The sequence below is a fragment of the Ochlerotatus camptorhynchus genome, unplaced genomic scaffold (genome assembly GCF_037179485.1).
Source record: "Ochlerotatus camptorhynchus isolate MF236.1 unplaced genomic scaffold, CSIRO-AGI_Acam_v1.1 ptg000037l, whole genome shotgun sequence".
In the NCBI taxonomy this organism is placed as follows: domain Eukaryota; kingdom Metazoa; phylum Arthropoda; class Insecta; order Diptera; family Culicidae; genus Ochlerotatus; species Ochlerotatus camptorhynchus.
This window is the reverse complement of record NW_027040528.1, coordinates 287,859-304,985: the sequence shown is the minus strand read 5'-3', so window position 1 is coordinate 304,985 and position 17,127 is coordinate 287,859. Positions and strand designations below refer to the sequence as shown.

The window sequence follows — 17,127 nt, the reverse complement described above, 5'->3', positions numbered from 1 at the left end:
GTTGTTGACTCGCAGACTCGCGAATAGTGTCGGATCGATGTTTTTAGAAATACTTGTAATTTTGCACAGCTGTTTGTTATTGCCCAACATGCAATTTTTTATACCTTTGGTACCTTAGTTTTGTACGCGACTAACTTCTAAAATGGGCTTATGTAAAAATGATACGCATCAATTAAAAAATACATATTTCGAGAACGGTTTATTTGATCAAGATGGTGTCTTCGGCGACATTTCGGGTAAATATTGCGCCTTTCAAGATAAAATATGCACTGAAAAATATTCTCTTTATTGGAGATTTTTTTTTTAAATCAACAACAAAATGAACTACGCAAATTGCATATTTTTTGTAGTGTAGATAACGTGTTGTGACAATCTGTTTTAGTTGGAGAACTTATAGACAACTTACCTTACCAATCAGACTAAGGCCTTGTTGTCCTCTGCCTCAGCCTCGTAGTCTGCGAAGGGTCCGCAGGTCACCTTCTACTTGGTCAATCCACCTTGCCCACTGCGCGCCTCTTCTTCTTGTTCCTGTTGGGTCGCTTTCTAGAACCATTTTCACTGGGTCGTCGTGCGGCATTCTTACAAACTGCCCAGCCCACCGTAGTCGTCCAATTTTTGCAATGTGGACGATGGATGGTTCTCCCAGCAGCTGGTGCAATTCGTGGTTCATTCGCCTCCTCCACGTTCCGTCATCCATCTGCACTCCACCGTAGATGGTACGCAACACCTTCCGTTCGAAAACATCAAGGGCGCGTTGGTCCTCCACGAGCATAGTCCAGGTCTCGTGGCCGTAGAGGACCACCGGTCTAATCAGCGTTTTGTAGACAGTCAACTTCGTGCGGCGGCGAATTTTATTCGACCGGTGCGTCCTCCGGAGTCCAAAGTAGGCACGATTCCCTGCCATAATGCGTCTTTGAGATTATCTGCTGGTATCATTTTCGGCGGAGTCCAAATACACGAACTCATCAACCACCACGATTTCGTCACCGTTAATCTAAACTCGGTATGGAAGGCTAATATTGTCTTCCCTAGAACCTCTTCCTTTCATGTATTTTGTCTTCAATGCGTTGATGGCAAGTCCAATTCGCCTAGCTTCAGCCTTCAGTCTGATGTACGTTTACGCCATCGTCTCAAGTACAAGCTCACTTGTACGTGTCTATCCCAGCTCTTCTGATCACACCTTCTAACGCGATGTTGAATAGCAGACACGAAAGTCCATCACCTTGCCGTAACCCCCATCGAGATTCAAAGGGACTCGAGAGTGTTCCCGATACTCGAACTACGCACCAGGGCTCTACATTTTCGAAGCTCTAAAATGAACTCGTTTTTTTTTATCTCATACATACGTGTTCGACGCTTCATTTCTATAACGCCTAGCTAGACTATCAGCAAGAAATGATAGTGAAAAAGAAGCACGCTTAGAAGGAAACGCTGGCTGTGGAACTTCTCGTCGTTGCTTTGCTCATTGCTTTCAATGTAACTAACGTCGATTTTCTAGTTAAACGAACCTCATTATGGCTTTCAATCCCCTTTCACGAACACTCTATCACTGATCTTTCAATTTGTTTAAAATGCGTTATGTCCCGTTTTTGATCATTTTTTTTAGATAAATATATGGATGGAAGATAAATTAAAAATATTACGTGTAATCTTCACGTGTTTTCACGTGAGAAATGCTTTAAATGTGTTATTTCATTTTCCGTCGTATACGTCATGAAACCTCTGTTGATGTGTTTCATGAAAGAGAAAACTATCAAAGTCGAGCGCTCTTTCGCTCATCCGTTTCATCGAAGCTTGAAAGGAAGACCAATGGAGCGACGGGAGAAAGAGAGACAAGCGATTGAACATTTGTTTGTGCACGCCGACTGAGGTTCTAGAATGCTGCGAAGCTGTTCGACTTTAACAGAAAAAGAAAGCCAGCAGTCTCTTCGTCGCATCGATTTGGTCGATTGAAGCTGATATTGTGATGCCCTGCTACGCACATCACTCGATCCATCGATCCATCGCCGCCTTGACCTATCGCGTCAGTTTATCCGGAAATCCGTACTCGTGCATAATCTGCCATAACTGATCTCGATCGATTGTTTCGTATGCGGATTTGAAATCGATGAATAAATGATGTGTGGACACGTTGTATTCGCGGCATTTCTGCAGAACCTGCCGAATCACGAAAATTTGGTCCGTGGTAGCGCGGGCACCCATGAATCCCGCCTGGTATTGCCACATGAACTCTCTTGCAAATTGTGACAGGCGGCGGCATAGAATTTGGGAGAGTACCTTGTAGGCGGCGCTCGGCAGTGTGATCGCGCGGAAGTTGCAGCAATCCAACTTGTCACCCTTTTTGTAGATTGGGCATACGACACCTTCCATCCACTCCTCCGGTAATATCTCCTCCTCCCAAATCTTGGCAATTACCCAGTGCAGCGCTCTAGCCAGTGCTTCACCACCGTATTTTAATAGCTCACTTGGTAGTTGATCTACACCAGTTGCTTTGTTGTTCTTCAGCCGACCGATCTCCTCCTCAACTTCTTGAAGATCAGGGGCCGGTAGCCTGTCGTCTTCTGCGCGTGCTCCAAGGTCTGTTGCCGTGCCACCTTCGTTTTCTGCTGCATCACCGTTGAGGTGCTCGTCATAATACTGCTTCCACCTCTCAATCACCTCACACTCGTTCGTGAGAAGGTTACCGTCCAAGTCCTTGCACATATCGGCTTGCGGCACGTAGCCTTTGCGTGAACTATTTAGCTTCTCGTAGAACTTCCGTGTGTCGTTTACGCGGTACAGATTTTCCATCGCCTCGCGATCTCGGTCTTCCTGCTGACGCTTCTTCCTTCGGAAAACCGAGTTTTGTCTGTTCCGCGCTTGTCTGTATCGCTCCACATTCAATCTCGTGTGGTGTTGCAGCATTCTCGCCCGTGCTGCATTCTTCTCCTCTACTAACAGTATGCATTCGCCGTCAAACCAGTCATTTCTTCGGTCCGGGATTGCAGCACCTAGTGCCGCTGCAGTAGTACTACCTATGGCTGAACGGATGTCCCTCCAGCCATCTTCAAGAGAAGCTGCGCCAAGCTGCTCTTCCGTGGGTAGTGCAACCTCCAGCTGCTGCGCATAGTCCTGGGCAACTCCGGCGTCCCGTAGTTGCTCAATGTTGGGTCGCGGCGTTCGACTTCGACGTGTGTTATGCACCGTCAAGAGTTTTGAGCGCATGCATACTGCAACTAGGTAGTGGTCCGAATCTATGTTCGCACTGCGGTACGTGCGGACGTTGATAATGTCGGAGAAGAATTTCCCGTCGATTAGAACGTGATCGATTTGGTTTTCTGTGTGTTGGTCAGGTGATCTCCATGTGACTTTGTGGATATCCTTGCGAGGGAAAAATGTACTTCGGACTACCATACCCCGAGAGGCTGCAAAGTTCACGTATCGTTGGCCGTTGTCGTTCGATAGGCATGCAGGCTGTTTGGCCCGATTGCCGGTCTATACATTACCTCCCGTCCTACCTGAGCGTTCATGTCGCCAATGACGATTTTGACGTCCCGTTGCGAACAGCCGTCGTACACCTGCTCCAGCTGCGCATAGAACGCTTCTTTCTCGTCGTCGGGTCTCCCTTCGTGTGGGCAGTGCACGTTGATGATACTGTAGTTGAAGAAACGGCCCTTAATCCTCAACTTGCACATCCTCGCGTTGATCGGCTGCCAACCAATCACGCGTTGGCGTATCTTACCCAGCACTACAAAGCCGGTTCCCAGCTCGTTGGTGGTGCCACAGCTCTGGTAGAAAGTAGCCGCTCGATGCCCGCTTTTCCATACCTTTTGTCCCGTCCAGCCAAGTTCCTGCAGTGCTACGACTTCGAAGTTGCGTGGTTGAAGTTCGTCATAGATTAACCTATCGCTACCCGGGAAGCCGAGCGATTTGCAGTTCCATGTTCCGAGTTTCCAATCGTAGTCCTTATTTCGTCGCGTAGGTCTGTGCCGATTGTTCCGATCCGTATTTCTTTCTTCGGTATTTGCAACTTTGTTTTTTCTAGGGCGGCTTGTTGGGCCTGTCCCAACCCCCTGTCTCGCCGGGGGACCATCGTGCACAGCTCTGTCCCACATTGGCACTAGGACGGTGATCAGTCGCTCCTAACATGGAGAACAGACGCCGTTTTGAGCCGCACCTCCATGGTGAACAGACGCTCGGGTTTGGTGAAGCATTTCTTCTATCACCGTACTATGGTTACCGCGGCAGTGTTTGCGTCGCACCTCTTCACTTTGCTATTGCCGGACTGGCAACATTGCCCAGGCTACGCCACCCAGCTGTGTCCATGTTTCCGCTGGTAGTCTTTTGTTATCATATGACTTGAGAAGGCGTGAAGTAGGGACTTGTGAGGACCAAGGCTAGGTATTCCGCTCCATCAAGGTTGTCAACTCACCATTTTGTAGCCCAACCGGATTGTCTCTTGCCTGCTACCATTCACGCCTGCTGACGCTGCATGCATCGACGCAGGCATCCTGCCTTTCCGCTTCCGCATAACCGCAGCTATCGCAACCAAAGCCACTGCTTTCAATCTGCAATCCGGAAATCAAGGGATCTTCCTCCTCGACGAGGGGAACAGACTCCTCCGCACGGCTGCCAACGAAGATCTCCCCCCAGTGGCCAGGGTCCACTGGCATGGAGACAAATGCTGGCGCATACTATTGCCGAAAATCGAAAGCCGGATTAAGGACAGGTTCAAAGCCGGAGATAATTTCGTGGCCATGAAAAGGACTGTAGCTGAAATGTTAGGAGAAAAAATAACCCACGCACACTCACCGATACACGGATGGATCTCGCTCTCGGGCCGGGGTCGGTATCGGTCTAGCCGGAAACATCACACACAATGTTCTGTCTTCTCTGCTGAAGCTGCTGCCATCTTCATCGCTGCTACAACGCTCTCCAACCGACCGATCCTGGTCCTCACGGATTCGCACAGCGTCATACAAGCCCTGTCATCTGAGGCCCCGACTCCGCACCACCAACCACGGTATTCTGCTGGGTTCCGGGGCACTGCGGAGTACCAGGCAACTCTGAAGCTGGCATAATGGCTGGGGCAGGACCATCTGCCCCTCGCAGATGGTACCAACGAAGTACCGTTACACGATGTCAAGCGGTGGATCCTGAGCAAAGTACGGGAAGCTTGGGACGCAGAGTGGGCCCAAAACCGCTCCCTCTTCATCAGACGGATCAGAGGGACGACGAGAAAATGGACAGAACAGTTGAACCATCGGGATCAGAAGATAGCGTCGCGTTTGAGGACCGGTCACACCAAGATCTTGCACAATTTCGGTGGAACGCAGTTCCAAAGGACTTGCATCGGTTGTAGAACTCCAGCCTCAATCGAGCACATTCTATGCGTATGGCCCCAGTATCAGAACCTGCGAGAATTCCACGGTCTTCCAAATAGCATACGCGACATGCTGGGTGATGATCCCTCCACACAGGCAGCAGTAATGCGCTTTTTAAAGGATGCTGCATTGTATTTTAAAGTTTAGTTTTTTTTTATTCCTTTCGGCTGTTGGGACATCTCTGCCTGGTGGGGCCCTCCCGGTTCCCCCGGTGTGGAGCTCTGTCTTATTCAGATTTTAATGTTGTGTCTCTAATATGTTGTGTAAATGTACGATCGAGCCAGGAACCAATTTTCGGTTGAAGTAAACACTGTAAAAAAACTACTCTGTTGGGGGTCCTCCTTCTGAGCCCCACCTTTCATGGACGAGATGAACTAGCCTACGGCTAAAAATCTCAAAAATAAAGTTCAAAAAAATGGCATATATAGAACGTACACTCTCGCCCCACCCGACACTATCTCTGGAGTGTCTTGAGATACCCAACAAACAATTGCCTATTGAAGAAACGACTTCTTGACGATTTTATTCCACTTCATGCTTAATAATAATTGTACTATTTTTAATAATAACTTCTGTTCAGGCTTTGTTCACACAAATCTGGAGAATTTATTCAACCACAACATCGAAATATTTGGTGTTGAATAAGGTATGTCGAGAAGCTTTTATTCGACTAAAAAGAGTTGTAGTAACAGAGCTTATTCGATCAAATTTTTGATTATTCAGCGTTTATTAGACATCATTTACTTCCTTAAACAGCGATGGTATAAAGGTGTATATAGACGCTTGATTCTCATGTGAAATAATGTTTAATAAGACACCATTATACATTTAATATTAAACGATTATTCAACTACGGAATAATTAATCCGAAAATAAGAACGACACAGAAGAGCAGGGTTGTGTTCTCGTTAGTGATTGTTGTGTCATTTATTTCGGGTCGAAGCACGCGCACCCACCATACAAGATCTAGAAAATCTATTACATACATACATACACACACATGTCGTTATATGGGATTCGAACCATGACCTTCCGATCACCAGCCGCTTGCCTTGCCATCTGAGCTATCCTAGATTACATCATATGGGCAGCTAAATAAGCAATAAAAGCTTGCATCTGAAAACCTATCAGCACTTCCAGCCGTAACTCTAGCTAATTCAAGGAGATGTGAGAATGATTAATTCATTCATAGTTGTTTAACATTAGACCAACGTTATCTCTCCATCTCTCTAATTTCGATGCAAAGGATGCTATTATTTTAGATAGATCTATGAATTGGTTGTCCTGAGTGATACGATTTATGATTACGATTTAAATTAACTAGGCGTTGAAAATAAATAAAAAAAGGGTTGAGGCTGGGATTGAACTCGCGACCTTCTACTTGGAAAGCGGAAACGGTAACCACTATGCTGCCAATTTCGTTTTGTTGTTAGCCTGGAGCAGTGTTGTGGAATAATGAATGAATACGCCGTTTGTAAAGCATTTACAAAGCATGCAATTAAAACATGGACGCATAGTGGTATAAGAGCTATTATGCTGCCTGTATTCACCTTTATTCAACAATATTGTAAAGCAATGCAATGGAATCTAGTAATGGAGCTAGAAAACAATTATTGGACGTTTAATAAAGCATGTTATTAAATCAATTGAAACAGTCGGATTAAAGCGTCAATGTATGTGCAAATTACACTTATTCAGTATGGTATTAGATCAAACTTCTGGTGTTGAATCAGGAAGATAGTCAACGTTTATAAAGCTTTTAATAAGTAAATTAATCATATCAGAGCAATAACCTGTTTTATTCAGCATTGTACACTGTTATAAAGCATTTATTCAATCTATATGCTTATTTGTAACTCTGAATTGTTTTTTGGGCAGTGTTGTGGAATAATGAATCCAATATGTCGTTTATAAAGCATTTACAAAGCATTCAACTAAAACATGGACGCATAGTGGTATAAGAGCTATTTTGCTGACTGTATTCACCTTTAGACAGCAATATTGTAAAGCAACGCAATGAAATCTAATAATGGAGCTAGAAAAAATTTATAAGACGTCTAATAAAGCATTTTATTAAAGCAATTGAAAACAGTCAAATTAAAGCGACAATGTATGTGCAAATTACACTTATTCAGTTTGTTATTAGATCAAATTTCTGGTTCTGAATCAGGAAGACAGTCAACGTTTATAAAGCTTTTAATAAGTAAATTAATCATATCAGAGCAAACGGTGGAATAAAGGCGCATCTATCGATCTCAATGAACTTTTTTCAGCACATAATTCGACATCCTGTTTTATTCAGCATTGTACACTGTTATATAGCATTTATTCAATGTGTATGCTTATTTGTGACTGTGAATTATTTGTTGGGATATTGGCCTCGATTTTCTTCCGATAATAGAAAAACTAGTACAGACTATTTTTATATTTTGAACTAAGTGTCTATAGTGGTCCAACAAAGTACCCTGCGCTTTGGTCAGAGAGCCTATAGGGCGTCGTTGTGCCAATTTGGTCGTAGGACATTTCGAGTATGAGAGAGTGATTGCAGATTGCTCAAAAGTGCCTGAGTAAAAAGCAAGTTTTTTCGATGATTACCCGTAGTTGTAGTTGAAGATATACACCCATATTCTCGTTTATGTCTGGACGTGTTTGCCATACAGAAACATTTTTATTTGATTTCGTGTGGTGGATGGGTTTCGGGCGTGGACGGGCATATGTGTAATAATATTAAGTTTACGTTAGGATAACGTTGAAAAATTGAGAAATGTATCGCTTCAGTTTGAGAAGCACTTCACTTCGCAACAGATGAACTATTCTCACAGCCCACATTACCGTGCAGGCGCCGTGTGTTGGCAGGGTCCAATATAGGACAGTTTGATGTTTATAAAGTACCATCAGATAAATTGTAATTTTGAGCTTTATCTCTATACATTCTTAGGTGTTTCTTAGTAGATTATCATGTTGGTGTACGGTGATTCAATTATTATTATTATTATCTCTATTTAGGAGATTTTCAGCCGCAGGCTGGTTCATCTCCGGGAGCCCCAGAAGGGGGCTTCCCTAATTACACAGTTGAGATTTTGGAGAACCCAGAAGGGGTTCTCCTAGAGGTTGGTGGAGCTCCAAAAGGGAGTCCCCTTAGTACAGAGTATTTTTAAACAGAGTTCATTATAGTTCCTGTCTTGGTTCTTAGCGTGGTTGGCGGATCATGGTGTGAATGGCGGTGGTCGTTGTCGAAGGCAGTCAGGTAATCGTCATGTGATATCCAGGCTTACTCCAGTGGTGTCCATGTTCGAAGTGTAGTCATTTTGTATATATTGATTATATTTTATCGAACAGTCCAGCATCTTTTAGGAAAACTATTAGGGCTGCTTCCGTGGACGGGTCGTTAGAGAGGGCGTTACGTATGCTGTTCGGTATTCCATAGAGGAGCCGGATGTTATGGAAGCAGGGACAGTTAACAATCAGGTGTTCGACTGTCATAATTGTGTTGCAGGAGTCGCAAAACTTCCGAAAAGAGGCAGCACCACCCATGTTGTGGGTCACTCGGGTGTGTCCGGATCGAAGCCGGGATAAGACCTGTTGTTCCCATCGGCTCGTAATGTCATTCCATTTGGAGGTGTCGCCCTTTATTTTTCTCAGGAACGGTCCCCTTTTTGCGAACCACTCCCGGGCCCAGGCGTCTCGGAGGGATGCTTTCACCCATTTTTTTTACGTCCTGACTGGGTACAACTGTGGTGGCCATCCGGCCAGAGCGACCTGTGGCAGCGAGATGATCTGCTTCACAGTTGCCCCGGATACCGCAATGGCCGGGTACCCAAACAAATGAGGTGTTAGGCGGCGCGGCCTTTTGGATCCCTTGTATCCAGGGGTGTCTGGATGTTGCTGAATTCAAGGCGTATAAAACGCTGGCGGAGTCTGTTAGGACACATATGGGTTTATTGGCGGGTGTCGTGGTGGCGAAGTGGATGGCCGCAGCCTCCGCCGAGAAGACGGAGCACTGATCGGGTAGTCGAAAGAAGTAGCTATTGGATACATCCGCTACTCCGAAACCAACCTTCCCCACGGCCTTAGAGCCGTCCGTGTAACGGTGTTGAAAATTTGCGTATTTAGTTCTCAGCAGCTCCGCTACGTGGGCCTGCATGGCACGGGAGTTGTTACCTGCCTTGAAGCGCTTGGCAATTGAAAGGTCAACGCGTATGGTTGGTTCTGTCCATCCTCTGGCTCCGTTCCAGTGTACCCTGGACACGGGTGGGAGCTCCTGATGGACCAAGTTTCCGAGAGCTCTGTTCCCCTCCCTGAGGAGAAAGACCTCGTGGTTCCCGGTGGTCTTTTCCAGGTAGCTGGTCGTTCTGCAGCTCAGCGTTTCGGCGACTTGATATTGAAACGGTAGTACACCGAGTTCGACGCATGCCGATTCTGCCGGTGTTGAAGGCAGAAGTCCTGCGACGATTCTGATTGCCTGGTTATACGTTGGGGCTAGTCGTGTGGTAAGAGAGTCGTTGGAAAGGCAGAACAGTTCGATCCCGTAGAATAATCTACTGTTTACAGTGGCTTTGGCCACTTTTAGTAGAATCTCTTTGTTACTGCTCCGGTGTGGTTTGGAAAGTGTCCGGAGGAGGTTTAGCCGCGTGCGGCAGTTGGCTTTGATTTCGTTGAAATGTGCGTCGAACCTCAGCTCCCGGTCCAAGCGTACACCGAGAACCTGGATGGTCTTCTTGTTGGGTATTGGAATATTGTTCGCAACGATGGCTGTTGGTAGCGGGCGATGACGGAAGTGGCATAGGTGGGAAACCACGCTCTTTAACTGCGGATAATTCAAAGCCGATCCTACTGGCCCATCTTGTGGTGGCTGATACAGCAGCTTGTAATTTCCTTCGCAGAGCCTTGAGGGTGCGTCCTAAAGCCAGCAGGACGATGTCGTCTGCATATACAAATATGTATATTCCTTTTGGTAGGATCCCAAAGACTCCATTCATGGCGACCAAGAAGATGGTGACCGCTATGACGGATCCTTGTGGGACTCCAGTTTCTTCCGCCCGAGTTGAGGAGCGGTGGTTCCCGATCATCACCTGAAAGCTTCTGCCGCAGAGGAAATTTTTTAAAAAGTGTAGAATGTGGCCACCCAGACCCCAGTCAGCCAACTGTTTGATGACTTGGGGGGTCCAGGCGCGGTTATACGCCTTAGCTAAATCCAGGGCCGCTATGTCGACATGGAGTTCTTCATCCATCGCCTCTTGAAGTACATCGCCCAGGCCAGTAAAGTACGTTCCGGTACCGTGACCGGATCTGAACGCATGCTGTCGGTGATCGAGATGGTCATTGTCCTCGAGAAAGCGAATTAGACGGCGATTGACCATCCGTTCCATGACTTTACTAATGCAGCAAGTCAGAGAGATCGGACGGAAGTTTTCCGGAGTAGAGGCCAGTTGCCCCTGCTTTGGGATGGGGACTACCAGACTGTGGGACCATTCATTTATTAGGTCTAGCAGTTCGACTTTGGTGCTGGACGGGAGATGTTGCAGCATAGGTTATCCTATATCATCCGGACCGGCGGATTTTCCTTTGCTGCGGGATAGTGCAAGGGTTAGTTCATCGAATCGAAAGGGCGCGTTGATGGGCGTAGGTACAGAGTCCTCCGGAATGACAATGTTGCCAAGGCTCTGTGTGGATGCTTGGTTTTTTTTGTATGAAGTTCCTGTCATAGCGGTCAATGGCAGAGAGTGAGGCGAAATAGTCAGCCAATTCGTTGGCGATGGTGAGCGGGTCTCGTGTGAGGCCGCTTTGGAGGCGGAGGGCCATGCCCCTGGCCTTTCTTTTTCCGTTGAGGGCGTTGACCCGGCTCCACAACTCGGACGCCGTTTGGTTGGAGTTGATCCCCTCCAAAAATTCCTCCCAGCTACTTTTCTTGGCATCCCTGATGATTTGCCGGCACTCGTTTCGCTTGGAAACGGTGATTCAAAGAGTAAATGGTATTAACATTGAGCTGTCCATAGTTGGGCGTTGTTAAACTTGTGGTACTTGCACAACATTTCATGTGAGTACCAAAGTAACCATATTATCACAAAATAACTTTAAATGTAGGTTCAGAGTGAGACAATGTCACTGAGATATGGTTAGTTGGGTATTCAGATGAAACTATTACTTAAAAAAAAACTAATCCTTGCTGTTTCGTTTGCATGTAACACTATTTGATATTACTAATCACACTGAGCGAACCTGAAGAAGAAGAAGAAGATGACTATACAGAATGAGTGGTACCATGACCCCCTTCTCGGAACGAGTGTATTGTTAATGGACCTGGTCTACGATTCAAAGTTGGATTCTATGATTATAAGTAGCACATATAAGGTAAAATAGGTAGCATCATCTTTATCGAAATGTAAGTATTATTGACAATAACCATAACTAGATGATATGCAAATTTATACGATAGGTACCTGGATCAACGTTTTTTAAACATGCGCCTTCAATCGTGACGGCATCTAATTCTGCATTTTAAACCTACCCAACCCTCTTCCTTTCTACAATCCCTGAGCAGCTGGTTCACCATAAGTGTACCTCGCAGAACTTTTTTAACCCTCTTGGGTAAAGATGCTGTGTTGCTCACTCGGTGACATGGCCCCTGACCCTCTTGTACAACATAAAATGAAAATGAAATGAAATGAAAGTGTCTATAATGGTCCAACAAAGTATTGTTTTTAGTTAGATTTCTGGAGTAAAAACCGAAACACTTATGTGGTCTGCAGCTCGTGCAGTAAAGAGGACGAGTCCAGCTCGCAGTGTTTATTTTTTAATAGCCTACGCCAGTCCGGGCTTTTGAAGAGATTGTATAAACAATTATTATTCTTCGACCGCTACCACTGTAGCTTATAGTGTTAAGGGTGGTATACACCACAACTATGTTATAATATTTTTTTTTCGAAAATCGTTTGTAATTTCAGTTCTATATGTTTCAAAATGTCAAAAAACCATGGGGCTCCTGAGTAGGGAAGAGTTAAAGAAAAACTATTCCAGTAAATGGTTCATTCTGGGAAATGCGATACCACCGTCTCGGAAGTCGGAACACGTGCAATTGTTGTAGATAACTTATAGTTATTTCAATTTCTCTGACCTTGCACTTGACGCACAATGGAACAAAAATAAACCAAAATCTCCACAAACGCAAATAGACGGTATTTGACTGAAATCTAACGTTAGTGTCTGGTTGCCGTCGTTTCAAATTTATTTATTTTTTGCCTCGTCACGTCGCGTTCTCTGCTCTCTATAGGGATCACACTTGACTGGTGTTAAGGTGGTTCGCTGTGAGATCCTTATTCTCGCTACCACTTCGAAACTTTAAGTGCACAAATATCAGCTTCCACGACACGTACTATAATGAAACTGTTACTCCACGTTTGCTGCGCTGCAGCATACATGCAGTAGCAATTTCAGGTGAAATGGAACTCTAATTTCCGAGATGTGTGTAATTGAAAATTATAGGTGGAAATGCATTTATAGCCTACGTGGTGGCCATTTGTGGACTCTACAAGGAATCACCTTAAAAGAAAAAAACGTCCCGTCACAAGTTTAAAAAACCCCAATACATCCCTAAATGCTGCGTCGTTTATATATGATCGCCTATGTATCGATGCCATGCTTTGCTGCATAAACAACATTCGATGGTACAAATGTGCCGCGATTGCATGCATAACCAACTAGCGCGTTAAAGCTTCATTAAATTAATTTTTATTGATGATAATTGCTGGGGCCGCCCGATAGCGTAGTCGGTAAAGATGCGACGGTGCAGGGTCAAGGATTTTTTCAGGTTGGATGATTTCTCGATTTTCCTGGGTTATGTAATTGTGCTTGCCATCCAATTGTGAATCCAATTACAAATGCAAAAATAGTAGAGGGCTAGAAAACTCAGGTAAACTCAATTTACAACTGTGGACACGTATCTTGAGGGTAGGTTCCAGTTTGGACGTAATAGCCAAGATGAAGCAGATAATTGTTTCTATAATAAGTAATCTGCCGGTCATCGCAAGTCGGTCCCATTTACGTTTTTGTCAAAACTAAGTTTTTCTATGGAAATTGTAGTTAGCAACTCATATTTTTATAATACTGCATGAACATCAACAACTTTGTTCTGGAAAAGTTTGGAAAAACTGGTTATCCCATCACATAAGAAGCAATGGAACGAAGAAAACTAAAAATCCGTTTTTCTCGGCTAGCTGATTTGTGCTATGGGACGGACTTGCCATGAGCGGCAGTAATGTCTTATGGGAGTCTTATTTTCCGTCTACATAAAACTCTCACAGTTCTCTCTACATGAAAGTAAATTGAAATGATTTTTTAAATCGACAAGAACGAGTGGTATATTTCTAGCGTTCATAATCGTAAGGGCTTAACTGCTAGATTTAGGTATGTTAGGTGTACTGCCCTTCAATCGTTGAAATCAATTGCAAAGCTTAGAAATAGCGTAATTATAAACGATCGCACTTTGTGATAACAACTACACACATCATCTCGGCCCTTGGCACCAGCCGTATCATTTTTGAAGGCCAAATTTTCGCTTCACGACCATCCATCCATCCTATCTTATCAGTTTGTTGTTTAGTGAGTACGAATGCCGAAATAACAAGGAAGCTTTTGAGACTACACCAGTGAGTGTGTGGAATTTATTTATGTGTTGTGTGACGCGTGTTCCACTCCGACCGGTTATTCAATGCGTCCCGGTCGACGCTACAGGTTACTAGTACAGGCAAAACACTCGATCATCCGACACGTCGACGTCTGGGGCCGGCCTCCAATAATACATTCAAACATAATATTCGGGGAGTTTGGATTCTTCGGTTAGATTTTTTTTCTCAATGTAGGCACTCCATGGGGTTCAGTGAAATTGACTGAATTAGTGTTTTTCATTGTTGTAGTGACTGTATTTTTTTCCGTCGTCGTTATCTCTAAAACGCAATCATTTCAAACGGTGTTCTTATGTGGTGTTTTTTCTCAAATATAATTGATTCATTTGATGGTAGCCAGGTGTGAACGTTATGTAACGTTTGTATTTTATATCTTTCGTGACAAACCGACACAAGCTTCTTAATGGTCAATTCCTGTAATTAAATCAAGCTTCTTAACTGAATCCCCCATATGAAGAGGATCTGGAAAAAAATATTAAGTAATTTCCTTTAAGCAACTTTACAATTACTTATTTTTTAATGGATATGCATATTTCGTCCACCTGTTGTGAGTAGACGTAATTTGTGCCTAGCTGAACCAAGAACTCAAAAGCCACATGGTCTCATAATCACTACTAAAAAAAATGTCGGAGATCAAAGAATTTCCAACAGTTTTCATGAGAATATTCAAAACATTCTCCGCTGAACACGCCGCCCATCTAAACTCGTTATCTCTCCTACACATTTGATGGAGGCCGGTCCGTTCCGCATTTATGTCTGTATCTCTCTCTTTCTATCTCATAGGTCAATTCGGTTAGTAACCCGAAATCGGCGCGCAAACGTGTTCAACTTACCTCCTCCATTATTCTGCGGAATATATTAATACATGCTTAGGACCCACACAGAACGGCTTACTGCTGTGTCGCTTCCAGATCTCCACTTTAGTTGATTTACGAGACTGGTACCGATCGGTTCGCAGTAGATCTTCAACGTTCTGCCTGTGTACGTACGTTTTCGCTTTCCCATTTTGATTCTGTCTCAGACCCGGTGAAGATAAAAAAAATGATGCAAAATCTGCTGAAGACCACCCTGCGTACTGCCGCTGTGTGCCGCAAGAATCTGGTCCAACCGGCGGCCAAATTCTCGTCCACCTCGTTCGGAACAACCCAGGGACAAACTAGCCCGTTGACCTACCTGACCGAGGATGAGCAGATGATGAAGGAAACTGTTGCCAAGTTGGCACAGGAGCAGATCGCCCCACTTGTCAGGAAGATGGACGATGATCATCAATTCGACCCTAGTGTGGTTAAGGCCATGTTCGATAATGGCCTGATGGGTGTGGAAGTGGGCGATGAATATGGTGGTAGTGGATGCAACTTCATGACCATGATGCTGGTCGTCGAAGAATTGTCCAAGGTGGATGCATCCGTGGCTGCTTTCGTTGACATCCACAACACGCTGGTGAACTCGTTGATGATCAAGCTCGGAACTGAGGAACAGAAGAAGAAGTACCTGCCCAAATTGTGTTCGGAGTACAGTGGAAGTTTTGCCCTTTCGGAACCATCGGCTGGATCGGATGCCTTTTCGCTCAAAACTACGGCCAAGAAGGACGGAAACCACTACATTCTAAATGGAAGCAAAATGTGGATCTCCAACTCGGATATATCCGGAATGTTCCTGATCATGGCCAATGCTAACCCATCGGCTGGCTACCGTGGAATCACCACCTTCATCGTGGATCGTGACACGGAAGGCTTCACTGTTGGCAAGAAGGAGAATAAGCTCGGTATCTGTGCTTCGGGAACTTGCCAGCTTCATTTCGACAACGTGCGTGTCCCTGAGGAGAACATTCTTGGAGAGTTCGGCAAGGGCTACCAATATGCTGCAGGTTTCCTGAACGAAGGTCGCATCGGTATCGGTGCTCAGATGATCGGTTTGGCCCAGGGTTGTATGGATGCCACCATCCCGTATCTACTGGAGCGCAAGCAGTTTGGTTCGGACATCTATTCGTTCCAGAGCATGCAGCACCAGATTGCTACCATTGCCACCGAAATCGAAGCCGCCCGTTTGCTGGTCTACAATGCTGCCCGTCTGCAGGAAGCTAAGGTTCCCTTCCTGAAGCAGGCTGCCATGGCAAAACTGTATGCCTCGGAAGTTGCTCAGCGTACTACCATCAAGTGCATCGACTGGATGGGTGGCGTTGGATTCACCAAGGACTTCCCGCAGGAGAAATTCTACCGCGATTGTAAGATTGGTGCCATCTACGAGGGAACGAGCAATATGCAACTCAGCACCATTGCCAAGGTCATGAAGAAGGAATACCAAGGATAAGGCCCCGTAATAACGCCGCATGTTAACCGTCTTCCAGTTGATTATGTAACACACAGTACAATATAAATCGTGTGTTTCGTAACTCAGCCTCCTTCTCCTCAGTAAACACACACACACACATAGACACACAAACATACAACTCGTTTACTGATAGATAGGAGGAAACTGATAAAACATACATACATAAAAGAAAAGAAAAATCATATTTTTCCCATACGAGTTAAATGTATACGTATCGATAACTTGGAAACCAAGTTTAAAAACACCAAGTGCAAACCGGAAATGATGCATTTATTTTCTACTACGCAGGTTAAATCTTAGTTGTGTAATTAGAACTATCCTTTGAAATTGTGTCTAGTGATAACGACACAGGAAAAAAAAAAAGTCAAGCCAGGTATGATATGATATCGTAACACGTAGGTGTTAAACGATCTTGATAATGGTGAAATAAATTTATACATAATAAAGTGTAAGCGCTATTCATTTGAGCCTTTCTTGTTGCTGCTGTTTGGTTCTATACTAGAAATCCCTTCCCCTGTTTGCTGGTCCCTGAACTGGATTTGAGCGGTGATAAATGACGTTGTTTGGCCAGCTGGTTTAAGCGCGCTATGCGGAGCGTGTCGCTAACTAGCATTTCGAGATTGTCTGACGTGGGCAGAGTAAAAAGTAAATTTAGAACAAGCGAGCTTTTCGTTTTCCACACTTAAACGCTGTCCAGACTGGATAGTTATAACATGTTATAACGGTTGTCAAATAATTGCAACACAGAAACC

The 17,127-nt window shown here is 44.8% G+C and overlaps 1 protein-coding gene across 1 annotated transcript; it reads left to right on the top strand.

The window, feature by feature from the left end:
- Nucleotides 1-14,957: 14,957 nt before the first annotated feature.
- LOC135711012 (short/branched chain specific acyl-CoA dehydrogenase, mitochondrial) lies at nt 14,958-16,817 on the top strand. The gene has a single exon (XM_065233754.1). The coding sequence runs from the start codon at nt 15,086-15,088 to the stop codon at nt 16,352-16,354; it is 1,269 nt and encodes a 422-aa protein (XP_065089826.1). The 5' UTR covers nt 14,958-15,085; the 3' UTR covers nt 16,355-16,817.
- The last annotated feature ends 310 nt before the right edge of the window (nt 16,818-17,127 follow it).